At 40.7% G+C, this 18975-nt stretch overlaps 1 protein-coding gene across 1 annotated transcript in view; it reads left to right on the top strand.

The window, feature by feature from the left end:
• Positions 1-1384: 1384 nt before the first annotated feature.
• Positions 1385-18975, top strand: part of Prss12 (serine protease 12) — a 48251-nt gene continuing 30660 nt past the window's right edge. The window contains exons 1-2 of the mRNA XM_027395658.2: positions 1385-1862; positions 14817-14967. Of these exons, the coding sequence (XP_027251459.1) occupies positions 1385-1862; positions 14817-14967 (629 nt within the window). The remainder of the gene's footprint in view (positions 1863-14816; positions 14968-18975) is intronic.

The raw sequence follows: 18975 nt of genomic DNA, 5'->3' as shown, positions 1-18975 counted from the left end.
CCCCTCCTGCGCCCCAAAAGAAAAACCAAGTACGATCTTAACTATGCTTTTGGAGCCAGAAAAATAGTAGTGGAAAAAATTCAGAATAATTAATTAAACCATCGTGAATTAAAAGCCTTGAATAAAGTTCTGACAAATGCCCTCATTCTTGAGTTCTTAATATTTATTTTACACAATAAAATGACTCACGAAACAGTAAATGAAACTGGATTCCTTAAAGCCAGGTGCAGGGATCCCAGCTAGTGACCGAAACCTAGGATTTAACAATAGGCATTTACATTTTGTTTAAGTTTTCTTCAGATTGCATCGCATTGCGGAACAGAGTTCCTTCATTGCAGAAACATGATCGTTCCTGAAAACAAGCTTGACATCTTCATCCCTTGCTTCCCGTTTCTTATTCAACTTAGTGGCATAGTCAAGAACCAGCTAATTCTTAAAGTCCTAAACTAACAGGCTTGGGAGTGGCACAGGGGGATGTTGGAAGGGAGTGCACTGAACTACACGGAAAAACTATAAACTCGTCCAAGGTAGAGTCTAGTTTGATTGAAGATAGGTTGAAGAACTTCAGCTCTTGCCTAGGGCAGTAAATCAAGAGGCTTAATTCAAGCCCTGGCCCTGCAGGCAGGAGGCAGGCGGCACAGGGAAATAGCTTCTGTGGAGGATGCAGATTGGAATGGGTCCCTATAAAAAACAGAACAACTGGTATCCAGGGATCTGGTGGAAAGTGGGAGGCAGGAAGAAGGGCTCAAGCTCCTTTTGCTGTATCTACCCGGGCATTTAATTTCCGCTAATGTTCATTGGGACATGGTGCTAAGCTTGGAGTTCTGCAGTTGTCCTTAAAGAACTGAGCTCAGTAAAGTGGTTTTAACACTCCTTGAGGGCTTTGATAACTTTTCTCCTGTGAGTTGCCAAGGCAGAGAGGTGCATCTAATTCTATCCACATTTCTCCAGAGATTGCAAAACACAGACAGGACGACCGAGAGTGGGAGGGACGGGTGCCAGGCAAGAGCCGCCAGACAGGGCTGTGGTGCGTGCCTGCTGGCACCGGCAGCCTAGACCGTCCCCCGCGTTGGCACCAAGAGCCCACGGAGTTCCGTGCCCGGCTCTGAGGCTCGGGCTAACAGCCGAGGGCAGGGTGGAGGTCGGGCTCCGGGCAAGAGTGCTGCTAGTGCTCTTAGCCAGCGACCGAGTAGCCCCTGACGCTCCAGCCTTTACTCCCAGGGCCGACCCTTCGGGTCCCGTGTGATCCGCCAGCCGCCCCCGGGGCCGGGACAGCAGGGCGGCGGCGCGAGCGTGGGAGGGGGCTCTAGGACTCTGCCGGCCCCGCCCCGCCCCCTCCGCGGGGACCCGGAGCCTAGCATGGACCACACTCGGCGCCACAGCCATGGCGCTCGCCCGCTGCGTGCTGGCTGTGATTTTAGGGGCACTGCCCACAGTGGCCGGCGTTGATCCGGCCTTGCACTCGCTCCTGCGCCGCCCGCAAACGTCCTCACCGCGTCCCCAACACGCGTCCTCTCTTCCCAGCGCGTGGCGGCCACCGAGGACCCCGCGCTTCCCGCTCCCGCCGCGGGTACCAGCTGCCCAGCGCCCTCAGGTCCTCACCGCCCGGCACACGCCCCCGAGGCTCCCACGAGGCTGCGGGGCAGGAGAGCTGTGGGGCAACACCACCGACCTCGGTGTCCGGTGTCTACACTGGGCAGAGGTGCCGCCCTTCTTGGAGCGGTCGCCCCCGGCTAGCTGGGCTGAACTGCGAGGGCAGCCACACAACTTCTGCCGAAGCCCCGACGGTGTGGGTAAACCTTGGTGTTTCTATCGGAATGCCCAAGGCAAAGTGGACTGGGGCTACTGCGATTGTAGTCAAGGTGAGTGGTGTCCCGGTAGAGGTGGCAGCTGGGGGCTGGCAGGGAGGCAGCCTGGCTCGGGGACAGTACTTGTGTACCTGGAGGCAGGGGAAAGGGGTTACTGTTTTGCACTGTGGTGTGGTGGTGGGCTGGATAGCCACATAACTGGTAAAGCCACATAACTGGTAAAGTGCGTCCCTTTGTACAGTGTCAGTCAGCAAAGCAAGCATCGCATCGTGTGACCATTGTCATGGGGATAGTAGCTGGGAAGGCTGGTCAGCTCTAGCCCCTAGACATGTTCTGTCTGGCCACCGTGTGTGTGTGTGTGTGTGTGTGTGTGTGTGTGTGTGTGTGTGTGTGTGTGTGTGTGTGTGTGTGTGTGTGTGTCACCCCTCCTCACACGCATTGGCAGAATTATGCATGGTAGTGGGTGTCTGTTGTTTGTATCAGCTGGTCTAGATAAGGCGCTCTGTGTACAAAAGAAAAGAAAAACATACATTTGCTAGCCACTAGTTTGAGAAGGGAAAACATTAAATGTAAGATGCGTCCCAGCAAACTTTCTTACCTCTATAGACCCAGATTTGGAACACTGGTGAAATGTTTGCCTCGCTGCCATTGTTGACTTTAAAGCATGACAAAATTCTCAGGCCAAAATACAAAGACAGTTATGTTCTGGTGCGCTGTATGGTAAATAACACCAGGCAGCAAAGAACAAAGGAAAGCAGGGGGCAGAACAAGGAACTGCCTTAGTAACTGTGGAGGCAGCTAGAGTCAAATGAATTTTCTTAAGCTGTGCATGTCACTTACAGATAATTGGAATTAAGACTTAACTTCAACAAAGAAGGTTACTAGCATATCAGGTCTGTGGTAGCAGAAGTATCACATTAATAATTTGAATGCAAAAGCAATCTACCTTTACACAGTACTTTACTCTGAATTGTGGGGTTTTGTATTTAATATTTAGGTCATGCAACAACTGGGAAAGGAAAACTAAAACATTTGATTATCTCTTAATAGAGCGAAACTTTGGCTGTTTTCAATGACACTCTGTGACAGGAGTTTCATAAATTTCCTAAGTGTGTGCTTCCGGCCTTTGGAGGTAACCTTTCACAATGTCATTCCGTTCTCACCGACATTTTATTCCTCTCTGCCTTCAATTGGGTTAGTGCTTCAAGTTAAAGGAAAGTGATACGAAGGTTAAGATCAATTATTCTTCATCCTGGAGAATGAAGTCATCACTGCACTGGTGATTCACGGACAGAATGCCAATGTGGCTGTAAAAAAATCGAGATGATGTCAAGCGAAGAGCCCCGCTGTTACCTCATCTACTCTAAGATTGTTTTAATGAAGTCTTGTGCCTAGCTATCATTGGCAGCTTTTGATTATTATTCTTAGTTTTTATGAATAGATTAAGATAGAGAATTATTAGGAAATTAATAGGTAAGAAAGGACAGACTATTTTCCCTTCAAGACATAGTAAAAAGGAATTCCAAGTTAAAATATTGTGGCGATCTATTTCTTTTTTCAAATGCACAAGTAACTTTCAGTTTTATAGTCTTAATGAAGAGAATAGCTTGTCTTTGGATTCCCTACCACCCCCACTTTGGAGAGAAATTAAAATTTTTTTCAATGCCTTTAGGTTCAGAGCTAGTGTTTACCAGCCAAAATCATAAATGTGGTCGTGTTTAGGTAACAAAATATAAGAGAAACAGAAGAAGTTACCCAAGATAAGCAACAGACACATGAAAGAGACTGACTGTGTAATAGACAAATCGGTCTTAAAGGTCTCAAAGCCTTGGGCTCTGTCATTCATTCCTGTAAGTCTGGGTAGCTATACTTCATACTTCTGAGATGGCTGGTATGAATCTTATGGTTTTCTTAACCACACACATTTCAGTGAGGGGTTTGGGCCAGAATACTATATGGTAATGAAAGAATGTTGAAGTGTTCTTTAGAAAACATTGGTGTTGCTCTGACCCAGCAATGTTGGGTAAGACTCTTAACTGTTAGAGATTTGGGTTTTTCAATGTAAAGAAGAGCAGGGTATCTTTAAAAAAGACTTCTTTGTTTATTTGTGTGTATTTATGCTGTGTCTCTGAGTGTATGCACATGTGGGGTGTGTGTGTGTGTGTGTGTGTGTGTGTGTGTGTGTGTGTGTGTTCATGTGCCCTTCATTTAGAGCAAGAAGAGGGCAACTGGACATTCTCCTTTCTACCCCCTACTTATTTCTTTAATGTGGGGGTCTCTCCCTGAGACTTCCTCTTGCCTCTGCCCTCCTCAGAGCAGCTGTTACAGACATGGCAGGATGTCCCACTTGTTATGTGGGTGCTGGGATCCAAACTGCAGCTATCATGATTACTATAGTCAGCACTCTTAGCTTCCCAGGCATCTCTCCAGCCCCAAAAAGTCAGTTTTTGAGTAAATTAATTAAAAGAATTTTTCAAGCTCTGGGCATGTATTCAGAATGACCTTGTCTATTTATTACAGCTAGGACTCATGGAACACTCACTTTGTGCTGGATGCACAAAGAATTCTTTGCTTGTTTTTATTTATTTTTAATAGTCATCCTTATAAAGGAGCCCCTACACATTCCTGTTAGAAATCCTAAAGGGATATTGCCAGGAAAGCAGAAGAAAATATGATAGGATGTTCACATAGATGCGTACATTTTCATTTCACAGCTCATTTTGCTCCATGTCTTTATTTGTATGCAATGTAGAAATCTCTGTGCTGTGTCGTAACTCTCACTTGTTAGCTTGTGGGCTAGTCTAAGGACAGGAAGAAGGAAAAGGAATTGTGTTCAGTACAAGCACAAAGCACATTATTTCCAGTATCTTATGCTTTAAAGGTATTGTTTTCCTTTATAGAAAACTGGAGCAAAAGAAAAGACTAGTATGTCGAAATGTGATCCCTCTTTTAAAGCTTAAATGGGGGTCAGAGTAGAGTTTCGAGTCCCATACAGAGAAGTGAGGAAGTAGGGCCGTCCGGCATGGTGCTTAAGGAACAGAGTGGACATCTCAGGTGAGCAGGGTGTGGATAGTCCATTAACTCATGCTTCTGAGCATGAAATGTGATGCTTTGGCACTGGCTTCAAGAAACTTACATATTAGTAATAAAACATCTTTCTGGGGATTGGGATACCTGAGTCAGTTCAGGGAGTTAGTTCTCACAGGGAAAATTAAACTTTACCTAGAGAGGACTGGCACAATGGTTCAGCAGATACAGCTATTTGTCATTGAGTCTGATGGCCTGAGTTTGATCCCTGGGACTCACATGATGTAAGGAGGAAACTGACTCCTTCATGTGTTCTGAACTCCTCATGTGCACCATGAAACATGTCCCTGCCTTGGTCACTGTGCTATTGCTTCGAAGGAACACCATGGCTAAAGCAATTCTTATCAAAGAGAGCATTTAATTTGGGCTTGCTTACAGTTTCAGAGATTAGTCCATTATCAGCACGGCAGGGAGTGTGGAGGCGTGCTGACATAGTGCCGGAAAAGGAGCTGAGAGTTCTACAGCCTGATCTGTAGGCAAATAGAGAGAGAAAGATGAGAGAGCAGAGAGAGAAAGATGAGAGAGCAGAGAGAGAAAGATGAGAGAGCAGAGAGAGAAAGAGGGAGCGAGGGGGAGAGGGAGAGAGAGGAGAGGAGAGAGAGGGAGGGAGGGAGGCTTGGCATGGGTTTTGGAAACCTCAAGCCCACCCCCAGTGGCATATACTTCTGCCAACATTTTCATACCTTTTATTCTTTCTGGTCCTTTCAAGTATTGCCACTTCCTGGTGACTAAGCATTCAAATATATGATCCTATGGGGGACATTCTCAGTCAAACCACTACATAACACCCTAAAATAAATAAATATGAAAACCCCCCAAAATTAACCCAGTGACTTTTTAAAATTCTTGGGCTCTAGTCTCAGAGTCCTAATTGCCACGTCTAGATGAGGAATTGCGTGGTGCCTTTCAAAGAGGATGCTGTTTAGGTAACGCTTTCAAAGTCCAAGAAAAGCTGGGTGAAAGCATCAGGGCCTTGCTAGAATGTCAGCTAGGATGTCAGCCATGCTGTGACTTTACCTTGCTAGGTCTTAGCCTCAGAGCAGACATAAGGTAATGCCAGCATTGGTTTCCTGTGTGGTCTTACAGAACAACATTGTTGTTTTTTATTTTGCTTGTGTGTGGTGATAACACACATAGATTACCGGAACATCTATCTTCATTGAGTGGGAGCAAGAGGCCGATCTCATATTTCCACAGGCAGCTGACTGCCTCCCTCCAACGATCCTTTGCAATGAGACAGTGCTTCCTGACTCAGAGTGGCAATCATTTTCACAGTCTATGTTGTCATGGCAGAAGGGGCAACTTGCTTGACTCTGTTCTGAGAATTCTCCTTTTTAACAAGCAGTAAATTAGCCTCGGGTGGAAGATGGCTGATGAGCAACACAGGTAGAATACATAACAAAGGTTCAGAAGGAATCTGTTAGTCATCACTGTGACAAAACACCTGAGTTAACCAGTGTGAAAGGGGGAAGGCTTCTGCTTTCAGAGATTCCAGCCCATGGCCCTTTCGGCAGCATCGTTCTGAGGGGTGACATCACAGTGGAGTGTTGACGGAGCACAGCTGCTCATGGCTTGTCAGCCAGGAAGCACAGAGAAAGAATAAGGGTCTGGGGTTCCAATTCCCCCACAGATGCTTACCCCTACATTACCTGTTGTCCTCTGGCCAAGCATCATCCATCTCTCAGCATACTCATAAGCTGGTGGCCAAAACTTAGCACTTGGCTTTGGGGGAACATCCCAAGTCATAAGAGAATGATCCCCAGATCCAGCCGTTTATCGTTTCATGCTAATCTGCTCCTAAGTACTCAACCACCTCAAATTTCTTAGTTTAAATAGACATGATGGACACACAGGCTAAATACTGCTGTTTATAGACATTCCTTTTGGAAGGGCATATGCTGTTCGAAGTGAGTATCAATTAAAAAGTTAGCTGAGCAGGCACAGTGGCTCATATCTATAATCTCAATACTCAGGAGTCTGAAGCAGGATCATTGCCTATGAGTTCAAGCCTAGCATAGGCTGCATAGTGAGTTCCAGGGTAGCTAGGGCTAAAGAATGAGATGCTGTGGAACTCCTCTCTCCTCCCGTATGCCCTTTAATCCTGCATCTTCAAAAAATGCTTTCTCCTTGAACCAAGGTGTAAATATCATTCATCTCCATTAGTCAAGGAAGAAATAATGGCTGGGAACCGAATATATTGGTCAGCTTTGTTTGGTAAGTCCCACTCTTTCCCAAATAAAACTAATGAAAAGCCAATTGGGTTAATTGGTTACCACAATGCACATTTGTTTTAAGAGAAAGAAGAATCAGCAAAAATAAGTCCTACCCATAGAGCTTTCAGAACTACTAGGAATTATAGTATTTGTAATATGCAAGGATCATAATAAATGTTTGAAATCAAGTTTTGTTAAGAACAAAAAAAAAGTCATGTTACCATGCCAACCTTTTTTCATCTATTATTGAACTTCTCAGGCACAAAAAGCAATTAATTTAGTCACTTCTATTGTTCTAGTAGAGTAAGATGAATGCCTGCTAGTAATAACAAGCTATTATCTATATGCTGAACCAAAGTATTCTTAAAACATAGAAATTTCAGCATATACACTATTCAAAAAAAATACTCCATTACATTTTGGAGATGTTAATATGTGTATTACACTGTATTATATATACTGATAAGTCCTATACCAAATGTAACACTGTTACTGTTACAAGTCCTATACTAAATGTAACATGTTATATATTAGTGTTTTTGTTCATTACAAATAATGAAAGATAACATTACCTGAAGACAACTGAATTGGGAGAATGCTGACTTTTCAAGTGCTGTAAAGGATGTTAACTTTGATAACTTCTTCTCAACCCATCTGAAAGAAAATGAAGTGTGCTGGTGTTATCTATTGTCATTCTCACCTGTAAATAACATCTGTTTTAACATTGTGGAACAGTAGATTTGAATAACAACATCACAGGTAAAAATGAAATCAAGTCACCATTTAATGTCATCCATTTCTCTGAACTAAGATCCAACGGAACTTTGCCTCCATTAGTTCGCATCTATAATTCATAGTAACTGTTCATTTATTATTCATGTAGCTAACTTTAGTAAAAATATGGAGTTGGTCTAGTTCAAAGTGAGCAAACATCCTGTGAAAACCCAATTCTACTCATTGATGTTATGCTTACTGGAAATCTATAAATCACAGAAACTATTCCTTAGTTTAAGACATTTCCTATGACGACTTACGGAAGATAGTAATTTATCCATGGCCAAGCCATGATTAATATAACCATAGCAGAAAAGTTCACAAACTTTATGTCACAAACAATTTACCCACAAGCAAATGGTCACACAGCACTGACTGATGAAAGAGAAGCTAAATGATAAGCCTCCAACCGGTCTCCCTAGAAGAGAGTCTAGACATCCAAAGAAGGGTAACGCCAGGGAGGCTGCCATATTTTGCTAGTAAACCCATAAGTACTTCAAGTTGAGTGACTTGAAACACAATGGCTAGGATCAAGGTGTTGGCTGAGCCAAGCAACCTTTGATGGTGTAAAGGAAGGGTTTGTTGCAGGCTGTCTGTCTGAGAGCTTCTCCAACTCCTGCCTCATGAGAGAAACAGCCCAGGATTCACATGCCAGTGGCCCCATATGTGCTTTTCTGTCTGACATTCCCCTGCGAATGGTAGCTTGGCCACTCTAAGGCCCATTCATCTAATTCATCTCAACCCCTTACAAGGACCCTGCTTACAAATAGGACCACATTCACAGGTACGGGAGATGAATTAGCACTTCAACATCTTTTGGGAAGATACAAAAACTGCCTGAAGGATGAAAAACTGACACTTGTGAGGGGATTGTAATAACATCAGCTGTTCTCTCCTTTCTTGAATTGATTGAAAGTGATAAAATGATTCAAGATACCTCTTCTTCCATGTTGGGGAATTTCTTTTTTTTTAGGTTTAATATTTTTATTTTAAATTTTATAAACTTTATTATTAAAAAAATTTGTGGATCAAATGTCTATTGTAGCACAATAAATAAAAGATTCAGAGACAGATATTTGGGTTCAAGCTTTAAGCTAAAGCTCAGAAAAGCAAAGCAGCCAGCCATTAGCTCTTACTCTACCTCAGCTCAGACTACTTCTCAGATTCACTCAGACAGCTGTGCTTGCCTCAGCGTGGCTGGAGACTAACTCCTAGACTGAATGCCAGCTCAGAGACTCTGCTCCTGTCTTACAGACCTCCCTAATGCTGGGATTAAAGGCACGTGATCCCAGGTACTGACATCACCTTTGTGAAGCTGTTTTTTTTAGGATTGTATCAATTTCGTGTAGTCAGTGTGGCGTTGAACTAACAGAGATCCATCTACCTCTTAGTCCCGAGTCCTGAGATGAAAGGTCTGCATCACCGCTACCTGATCTCTATAGCTTGAGGCTGGCTTTGCTTTCTGGATCCTCAGGCAAACTTTAATAAATCATAAACAATGTATCACCACAGTCTGTGCACATCAATGAACTTCAGTACAGTGAAAATAGGAAATCTGAAGCATTGGCAATTCTCATTGTATTTTACACTTTCACCATGGAATATGTTTTTATGCACTTATCCACCACCACCAAAAAAATAAAGTCCCCGGCAGAGTAAGAACTAGAAAAACAATTACCTTATATTGTGATGCACAGATCATGCTCATTATCTTGCTCATCCCCCTGCATTTGGACTTCCGTGTCTCTTTTCACCTGTTATGCTATGTCCTCAGGTGCTCTTGTTCACACACACACACACACACACACACACACACACACACACACACACACACACACAGACAGACACATGAAGAAGAACTGGTGGAATTCTAACAAAGCTGTCTGTGAGACCAATTTCTGTAACATAAACTCAGGAATCTTTTGTGTTCTCTTTTCTTTCTGAAGCCGAACACATATCTACAGAAAAAGAAAAACTATAATCTAAGATGACAGTAAGTTAAATATTTTTGCCAAAAAGTTAAGAAAGTAGAACGCTAAGCATTACTGTGCATTGGGATTGGAGGTTTTCTTAAGCACCCAGCTGATGGTCTTTGGTGCTCTTCCTGACAAGCTGTCATGGATGACAGCCTTCACAGTTTTACACATCCACGACTGGCTTGGTGTGTACATTTATAATGGTTGACGTAGTTGCTTCAGACCTCTGCTTGAAGCAGAAAATTTCAAATGATTGTATAGTGAAATCTCAAAATGGAAGTACTAAGAAGATAATAATTCCTGCAAATTTGCCCTTGTGAGATTTGTAGGTAGTGTAAACTTAGATTTATGATCTTCCAGGCGGTGGTGGTGCATGCCTTTAATCCCAGCTCTCGGGAGGCAGAGACAGGCAGATCTCTGTGAGTTTGAAGCCAGCCTGGTCTCCAGAGTGGATTCCAGGACAGGCTCCAAAGGTACAGAGAAACTCTGTCTCAAACAAACAAACAAACAAACAAACAAACAAAAAGAATATGATCCAGAGAAGTTAGCTGCCACTGTGAAGGGTATTTATGTGTGACAGAAGGGGATAGGTCATTTTTGAGAACACAGGATTGTGGCAATTGGAAAGTACCTGCCAAACAAAGAATTTAGTTTACAATTTATGTGATAAATGATACTGTTGTACAGCAAGAGCACTTAGTTTGCCTGGCTTTGAACTTTACGATTGGTCTGCTTTTTATCCTTTCTTTTATTGAGCTAAGGTTAGTTCCTTTTCCTGTTTATAATTGTGTACCTATAAATTTGTGTCTTAGTTTGGGTTTTTATTGCTGTGAAAAGACACTATGACCATGGCAACTCTTACAAAGAAAACAGTTCATTGGGGATGGCTTACAGTTCAGAGGTTCAGTCTATTATCATCATGGCAGCATGCAGGCAGGCAGACATGGTGCTGAAGCTGAGTGTGTTACATCTCACAGGCACCAGGAAGTCGACTGCCTGTCACACTGAATGAAGTTTGAAATAAGAGACCTTAAAGCCTGCCCCCATAGTGACACACTTCCTCCAACAAGACCACACCTCCTAACAGTGCCACTCCCATTTTCTTTCAAACCACCATAAATGTGTGTCTTCACATACACACATCATATCCACAGCCGTATTGCAAATCTGTATGGCCATTAGGACAAAGCTACCCCTGCTGGAGCATGTCTCACGTGTAGGATCCTGACAAAGCCACTGTTCACCCTTCTCTCTTTGGATAGTCTGAGGCTGTCTATACATCTGCCTGATTACTTTACTCCCTTGTAACAATTGGTAAATTTATTGTGATATTTCTGGTAGAATGATGTTCACTTGCATGCTATAGTGCATTGTAAAAGGGGGTTCTTGTAGGGTCTTTGCCTAGGTTTGGAGGCAAGGGAATAGTGCCAGGCAGTAGTCTAGGGGATGATTGATCATGACACACCAACTTCTCAATACAGCTCCTCTCATTCACAAGTTAAGGAAATTGTTATAGTTTTTAAGATCTCCATCACTTCAAGCATCCTAGGAAAATAAACACAGGAAGAACAAACCACTACCTATATGACAGAGAGCTAATCTGTGGGTGACACGCAAATTGACTTCTCAGAATTGTGAGTATGTGTGAATTTGTTAAAAGACAATTGGACCAGGACTCCTCATCTCTTGTCACATCACAGATAGAGCTAAGTGACCCCAGGCTCGCATCATGTGTTTACAAGCCCAAGATGTTATGATGCAGTAGAATGTTGCCTTAGAAACCATTTCCACTGTCTTAGAATGGTCCTCAGGTTTCTTTTTCCCATCTCTAAATGCCCCTGTTATTTAGGTGATGTAATTACATCATTTATTGTCAACACATTGCTAGGCACTATTTTTTAATTATTTCTTTTATTTTTTTCAGATTATTATATAATTAGATCATTTCTCCCTTTCTTCCTCCCAACCCTCTCACACAACCCTCCTTGCTCTCCTTAAAACAAATGGTTTCTTCATTAATTGTTGCTACATACATATATGTATACACATAAATATTCCTAAATAAATAAGTGCAACCTTCTTATTCTGTATGCTCCTTATATGTAGGTTTTCCAGAGCTGATCATTTGGTACTGGATAAGCTATTGGTGTGCTTTTCCCCAGGGAAGATTATTTCTCCCAGATAGACATTAAGGCTCACCGTTATTTGCTTGCAGTTTAAGTATAGCTGTAGTTTGTTTTTGTTACTAGAACATTCTAGCTCTGTAGACATGAGTAATTTGGTGGTAGTGGCAATTCGTATTTAAGTTGATGCATCAACTTAAATGCAATTTCAAATAACATTTGACATGAAAAAATGGGCATTTGATTGAAACAAACTGTTGGAAACTTTAAATAAAAGAAACACACTGAGCCGGGCGGTGGCGCACGCCTTTAGTCCCAGCACTTGGGAGGCAGAGGCAAGTGAATCTCTGTGAGTTTGAGACCAGCCTGGTCTACAAGAGCTAGTTCCAGGACAGGGCACAGAGAAACCCTGTCTCGAAAAAGCAAAAAAAAAAAAAAAAAAAAAAAAAAAAAAAAAAAAAAAAAAAAAAAAAAAGAAAAGAAAAGAAAAAGAAAAAGAAAAAGAAAAAAAGAAACAGACTGCTGGCATTTGGGGATTTGGGGGTACACATAATAGTACATCTACCTGTAGAAGATTTTGTGATTTAAAATAATCTCAAACTATTCAAACCTGTCAGACATATTACTTTAATTTTTTCCTTATTTACGTAGTGTGTGTACTTGGTAGGTATGCCCATATTGTTAAATGTGATTCAGACTTGTGTGTATTTAAACACTTAAAAATGACTTAACTAAGGTACATTTTTCATGTAGAACCATGTTTAAAACGCAGTGAAACTAGAACAAGGTTCTTTTTTAATGACAGGAAAAGCTACACACGATAGCAGCTGCCACTTTCTGGGGTCACACCCCATGCACCAGATGTCTATTTCATAAAACACTATGTTTTTAAATCTCCTTGACAACAAACTTCATTCCAATAAATGGGAATATGGCCCAGTCCAAATAATGAGGTTGTTTTGTTATTTTGTTTCCTCTGAAGATCTAATAGCAGATGTTAGTTTTATCAAATGTAAAAAAAATTATCAAATCGTTTGGATTTTTATAAATGGAAGAAACTAATAAAAATGGATTTGGAAGAAAAGAAAAGCACACAATCACACATTTGAATACATATAAGTCAAGGAAATAAAAAACTTCAAATCAGAAACATTTAAAATTTACATTTTAAAATTTTATTTTATGTGTACAGTGTTTTGCCTGCATGTTAGTATATGTGCTGTGTGTGTCGCTAGTGACCTGGAGGTCAAAAGAAGGAATCATATCCCCTGGAATTAGAGTTATGAATGGTGCTGGGAACTGAAATCCAGTCCTTTGCAAAAGCAACAAATGCTCGTAACATTTGAGTTATCTCTCCAGGCTTGAGAAGCCTGGTCATCAGTCTTATATATCCCCTTGTATAAGCTTTTGTTACTTACGTTGTGACCAAGAAGAAAGTGGGAAATTTGCAGATATAAAATAGAAGTTCAGATGTTTTTGTGCAAGAAGTCTGTCACCTGGCCAAGTGAGGCTTAAGTTGAGGTGTGGCCTTAACTGTCTCCAAGCTCTGCCAACCAGTGTGAAAAAGGAGAAGCTCAGATACCTGGAGATTTCTTCCAACTCCAGTATTCTATGTTAGAAATTGTAAATATGTGCCATCAAGATCAGGAAACTCATTCATAAAATAATAGCATGCAGATGGGATCTACTTTTAGCTCATTAATATATATTATAAAAGGTACAGATTGATTATAATTTTAAAATATCCAACACTTAGATGGTGAACATGGTAATAACTATAATTGCTTTTATGCTACAGCAATTTTTCCTTTGTATATCTTAGTTACAGAAATATTGTGCACTGTCTATTATGTTGTACACAAAACACTTATTTTGGCAATGGGAAACCCTAAAAGGTCCAAGATAATCTTGATAACAAGCATGAAATACTACAAATGGACAGATGCTTTCCCAATGTATAATTGTCTTAGTAACTTTCTCATTACTATGATAAACACCTGACAAGTGTGACTTAAGGGAGAAAGGGTATATTTTCATTTACAGTTTCAGAAGGACATGATACACCATGGCATGGCAGATATGGCACTAGGCAAGGAAGGCATAACAGTAGGAGCAAGAGGCTGCATGGTCACATTGCATAGGACTGTAAACAGGAAGTAGGGTGGGGCGACAAAGCCACAAGTCCTGCCTCCAGTGCTCCACTTCCTCCAGTGAGGCTCCATAAGCTTCCCAAATAGCAGCATTAAGATTTCAAACATATCAAACGCAATCAAACATATCAAACGCAATCACATGTAAACCATAGGAATGGGGTGAATTTTCAATAATTGTTTTTTGGAGGTCCAATCTATAATGTTCACTAATTTATTATAATGACTTAAATGGAAATTTGTGTTGATTTCTACAAATGTAAAAATAATTCACTTTGAAAACAAGTATGTTACAGACATAAGAACTATAGTTAATAGTTACATTTGAGAGCGTTCATTTGCTGTAAGTAAAAAATGAATGACTCATCATAATCTGATGAAATGAGCTGTTTCTCGGGTGATTAGAAGTTTCTTCATGTGCCCTTTCTGTTTTCTGAAGTTATAAAAAAGGCTGAATTAGGACTATGTTCTCCAAAGAGTTCTCCATATAAATCTAATTCAATTTGGAGTATTTTAATTGGTCAAGATTCCCATAATGTCTATTAGAGATGCATGTGGATGTCCATGTCCTGGGTGTGGCTTAATCAATATTATTTCTAAGAATGGAAGAAAATGAAATACACGCATTATGATGGAGAAGTACAAAAACATGGCTTGAAGTTGCTTTTAATTTTGTGGCACACAGGCCCAGTGCTGCCCGTCATTCGCCTCACTGGTGGGAATAGTGGGCATGAAGGTCGAGTGGAGCTGTACCATTCTGGCCAATGGGGGACCATCTGTGATGACCAATGGGATGATGCAGACGCAGAAGTCATCTGCAGGCAGCTGGGTCTCAGGTTTGTTATGTACTGCTTTTTATTGTTTGTTTGTTTGATTTTCCTAATATTTGATACTGTTAACATCCATACACCAAAGAGGGTGCTGTATGTTTGAATTACACATTTCCTTAAACTATTAGAAAAGGCCACCTTTTAAAAATCTTTGTACTATTCTGTAAGCTTCCTGAAGAGTACATGCCTGCATTCTATAGGTCTAATCTGCCTGTGTCTGAATTAGGGATTTTACTACTTCCATTAGTAACCTTTACATTACTCTTAGGTAATGGCTGTCATTGTCTACTACAGTGATTATTTTTTTATAAGTCACTGGATTTTGCATTAATTGTCATTTTACTTTAAATTTAACTTTTCCAAAGATTATCTAAACTTCAATAATTATCTAAATTATCCAAACAAAGGTTATCTAGAAGTTCACTTCCTTTTTGTTAGTTATGTTTTAGAACACAGGTTGTTTATTTATGCACAAGGGAAGTATTTCCCATCTAGGGAGTGGAATGAAGAGTGTAATAAGGACATCAGGATGAAATAAACTGCCAATGTCCTTTCACGATTGCGATTATTCTGGAATATTATTCTTTTTTAATATTAGTCAACAGGACTAAAAGTTTACCTAGGACTATATGAGGTCTTTTAAAGGTTAATATTTTACACTGCATTTAGTTATTCTAATTACACATTGTCAGAGACCCCTGTGATGAGGAGATTCTCTCAGGGCACCATATCATTTTGTTTAGTTAGCCAAATTCTTTGATATTGAGGTAGGATTTGTAACCTTGGGCCAATTAATCTAAGTTGTTTGGGATTGTTTTATGACTTTTCAAAACACTATTTTCACATTGAAGTATTTTAAAATTTTATCCCTGAAAGCTTTAAGAATAAGAACATTGTCCAACATAGCCAGATTACCATTATCATAGTTAGCCTAATTTCTTATCATATTCAAGTGTTTGTAGCACAGCATCACATAGCATCACACAGCATCTTTGACACATGATTTGTTCACAAGAGGACTCAGTCCAAGGCCCCTAGTACAGCTGGCCCTGAAGTCTTTTAGAACTTATGTCAGTCTCTTTTGTTTACATAGCCTAGACTTTCTGAATGGACACACTAGAGACTGTCCCATATTTTGAATTAGTGGTAGTTGGTTTGGTTCTTTCATTCTTACAGGTTCTGAAATTAGAAATCAATCACAAAGCCTTGGTTGGCTCAATGCTACTGCTCAGGAACCATCATAGGTGATGGGTTATTTATTGTCTTGCTCTCCACCAGGAGTCACAGAGTCAAAATGGCTCTTTCTTTTTTAATCCCATAGTGGCAAGGCTAAAATTGAACATTAATGTGACGTTTTCAAATTTCTTTGTGTAACTGGATCTAGTCAGTTCCTTCTGTTAAACTGTAACAAATTGGGGAATTTCCAGATGGATTCTTTGATTGGTCTCAATTTGAAGACAAGTTTTATTGATGTTTCCAGGTGTTGCTGTTGCAGATAGCATGAGCACCTGCTAGCCTCTCAAAGCCTGTGGTCCTACCTCTGAGTTGTTATAAGATAGCTCTTACTAACAGTTTTCTTGCCCATAAAATTTTTCTAATTGACAGTGTTCAGTTAGTAGTATCCATACAAAATACATTGACTGTCAGGGTTAATCTAATTAGGGAATGTTAGATTTAAAAGATGCTGAACATTAAGAGTAAACTGGGCATTTGGTGGTGAGATTATCAAACAAATTCCTCTATCCAGAATTTCTATTTAGTTAGAAGTATTTCCAGATTCTGTATTTTCAAAATACTCTAATGCAATGGTTCTCAACCTTCCTAATGCTGCAACCCTTTAATACAGTTCCTTATGTTGTGGTGAACCTCCCAGCCATATAATTATTTCTGTTGCTATATTATAACTGTAATTTTGCTACTGTTGTGAATTGCAATGTAAATACCTGGCATGCAGGATATCTGATATGTCACCCCTGTGGGAGTCATGACCCACAGGTTGAGAACCGCTGCTCTGATGTGTGTAATCTCTATTTACTGAGCTGTAAACTACTTATGCTCAGGAAGTGCTAAGTGATTTTCATCTTGACTATGAAGAAATCTATGCCTTTACCCAAAATAGCATTTTAAACACTATGTCAATAGCATGTTGACTTTGTATTAATTAATATTTTTAAATTTTGGGGACTTTAATACATGAGTGCACTACTTCCATCATTTCCACACCTCCTCTTTTGCCATTCCAACTCCTATTGCTCCCCCAATCTCCCTCTCAAGTCCATTACCTCTTTTAAAATTATTCTTGTTACATATCTACCCTATATACATATACATACATATGTACACACAAAATACAACCTGTCGAGTCCATTTAGTGGGGCTCATATGTATATGTGTTTAGGGATGACCACTTGGGATTGCATACCTGGAGAAGACAGAGTTTTCCCTCCTCAGCAGACATTAATTGCCTGTAGCTCTTTTTTCAGGGGTAGGCCTTACTAGATTCCCCCCATCCACAATGGCATGCCAATGGATGCTATCATGCTGATCTCATTCAGGCAACATATTATTGAGCTTTCATGGGCATAGCTTCCCTATCTAGAAAACGTGATCTCACAGCAGACATCCTGGTCCTCTGATTCTTAAAATCTTTCTGCTCCGCCCCCTTCTGTGATGTTCCCTGAGCCTTAGGTATAGGAGTCGTGCTGTAGATGTATCAGTTGGGTTTGGGCACCCCACAGTCGGTTGTTCTCTGCATTCTTTCTGTTGTGGATTTCTGTAATTGTCTCCATCCACTGTAAAGGGAAGAAGCAGCCTTGGCGAGAGGCCAGGGCTACATTTATCTGTGGGTAAAGATTCAGAATGCAGTTAGAAATTATACTGGTTTGGAAAAGTGGCAGTAATAGGTTTTCCTCTAGGGTTCATGATCTTACAAGTCATGGGCAATTGTCTGGATTTACATTATCAGATAGGAATTCCCTCTTAATGAGTGGGGTAAGTCCAATTAGATGGTTCTCAGTTAGCCTCAAGAAATAAGTGCCACTGTTGCATCATTAGAGATACTTTGTCATGCTGGTCACTGCTGTTGTTTGCAATCTTTCCATTTGGGTAGGAGTAGTGATTGCTTTCCTCTTTAGCTTGCGTAGCACCTGCAGATCCTATGAAAGCTAGTTCTCAGGAAGGAGACTTCAGAGTCAGTTCCAGATCAGTTTTCCTGAGTCCTCCATCAAAAGTGTGTAGTATCTTCAGTAGCGGGGTTTTACCTTCAAGTTCTAGGAGACAACCAAAGGCAATGGAAACAGTCTATATTGTTTTGGGAATCTCTTGGACTCTCCTCTTGATTTTACTATTTGCAATAAGGATTACTCTAAACCACGAGGCAGTTTTTTTTTTTTTTATTTTCCATATATTTCTGTGGAGAAAAGCAATGTTTCGTTAATTAGAAAAATGCACATAAAATTTAAATGACATATGGAATATTAAGGGTACTTCAAGTGATTGTAAAATTTTATGTTGTAGTATAGCATTCTTTCATGAAGACAAAAATGTATTTTCACCTTAATAATAGTTCCTAAAAAGACAATGTTGATAAGTCTAGTATTTGGGGAGGAGCTAGAAGCGCACTCATTGGGAAGACGATGTACACAGCTAGATTAAGTAAGGAGTGGCTCTCTTTCTTCAGTATAAGCTCATTGCTTTCTTTCTTGATTGAAGACTGACTCCTGACTTTCAAGTGCTCTGTCACTAAGTTGTATCCTCAGCTCTGTCATTCTCATTTTTAAATCCTTTATTTTGAGAAAGAAGCTAACTTACCCAGGCTGCTCTTGAACTCACCTTGTAATCCAGGTGGCTCTTGAACTTGTAATCCTCCTGCCTCAACCTCCCACATATTTGGGAGGAGGGAGGCGGCTTCACTCTCTGGTTGGTTGGCCCCTTTTGCTTTGGGGCCTGGTATGGGGCAGAACATCATGTTAAAACAAGCTCCTTATCTCAGGGCTGGGAGGTGAGGAGAAATAA

This window comes from Cricetulus griseus, assembly GCF_003668045.3.
Source record: "Cricetulus griseus strain 17A/GY chromosome 1 unlocalized genomic scaffold, alternate assembly CriGri-PICRH-1.0 chr1_0, whole genome shotgun sequence".
Lineage (NCBI taxonomy): Eukaryota > Metazoa > Chordata > Mammalia > Rodentia > Cricetidae > Cricetulus > Cricetulus griseus.
The sequence above is the reverse complement of the archived record's forward strand: the minus strand, read 5'-3'. Positions and strand labels throughout refer to the sequence as shown.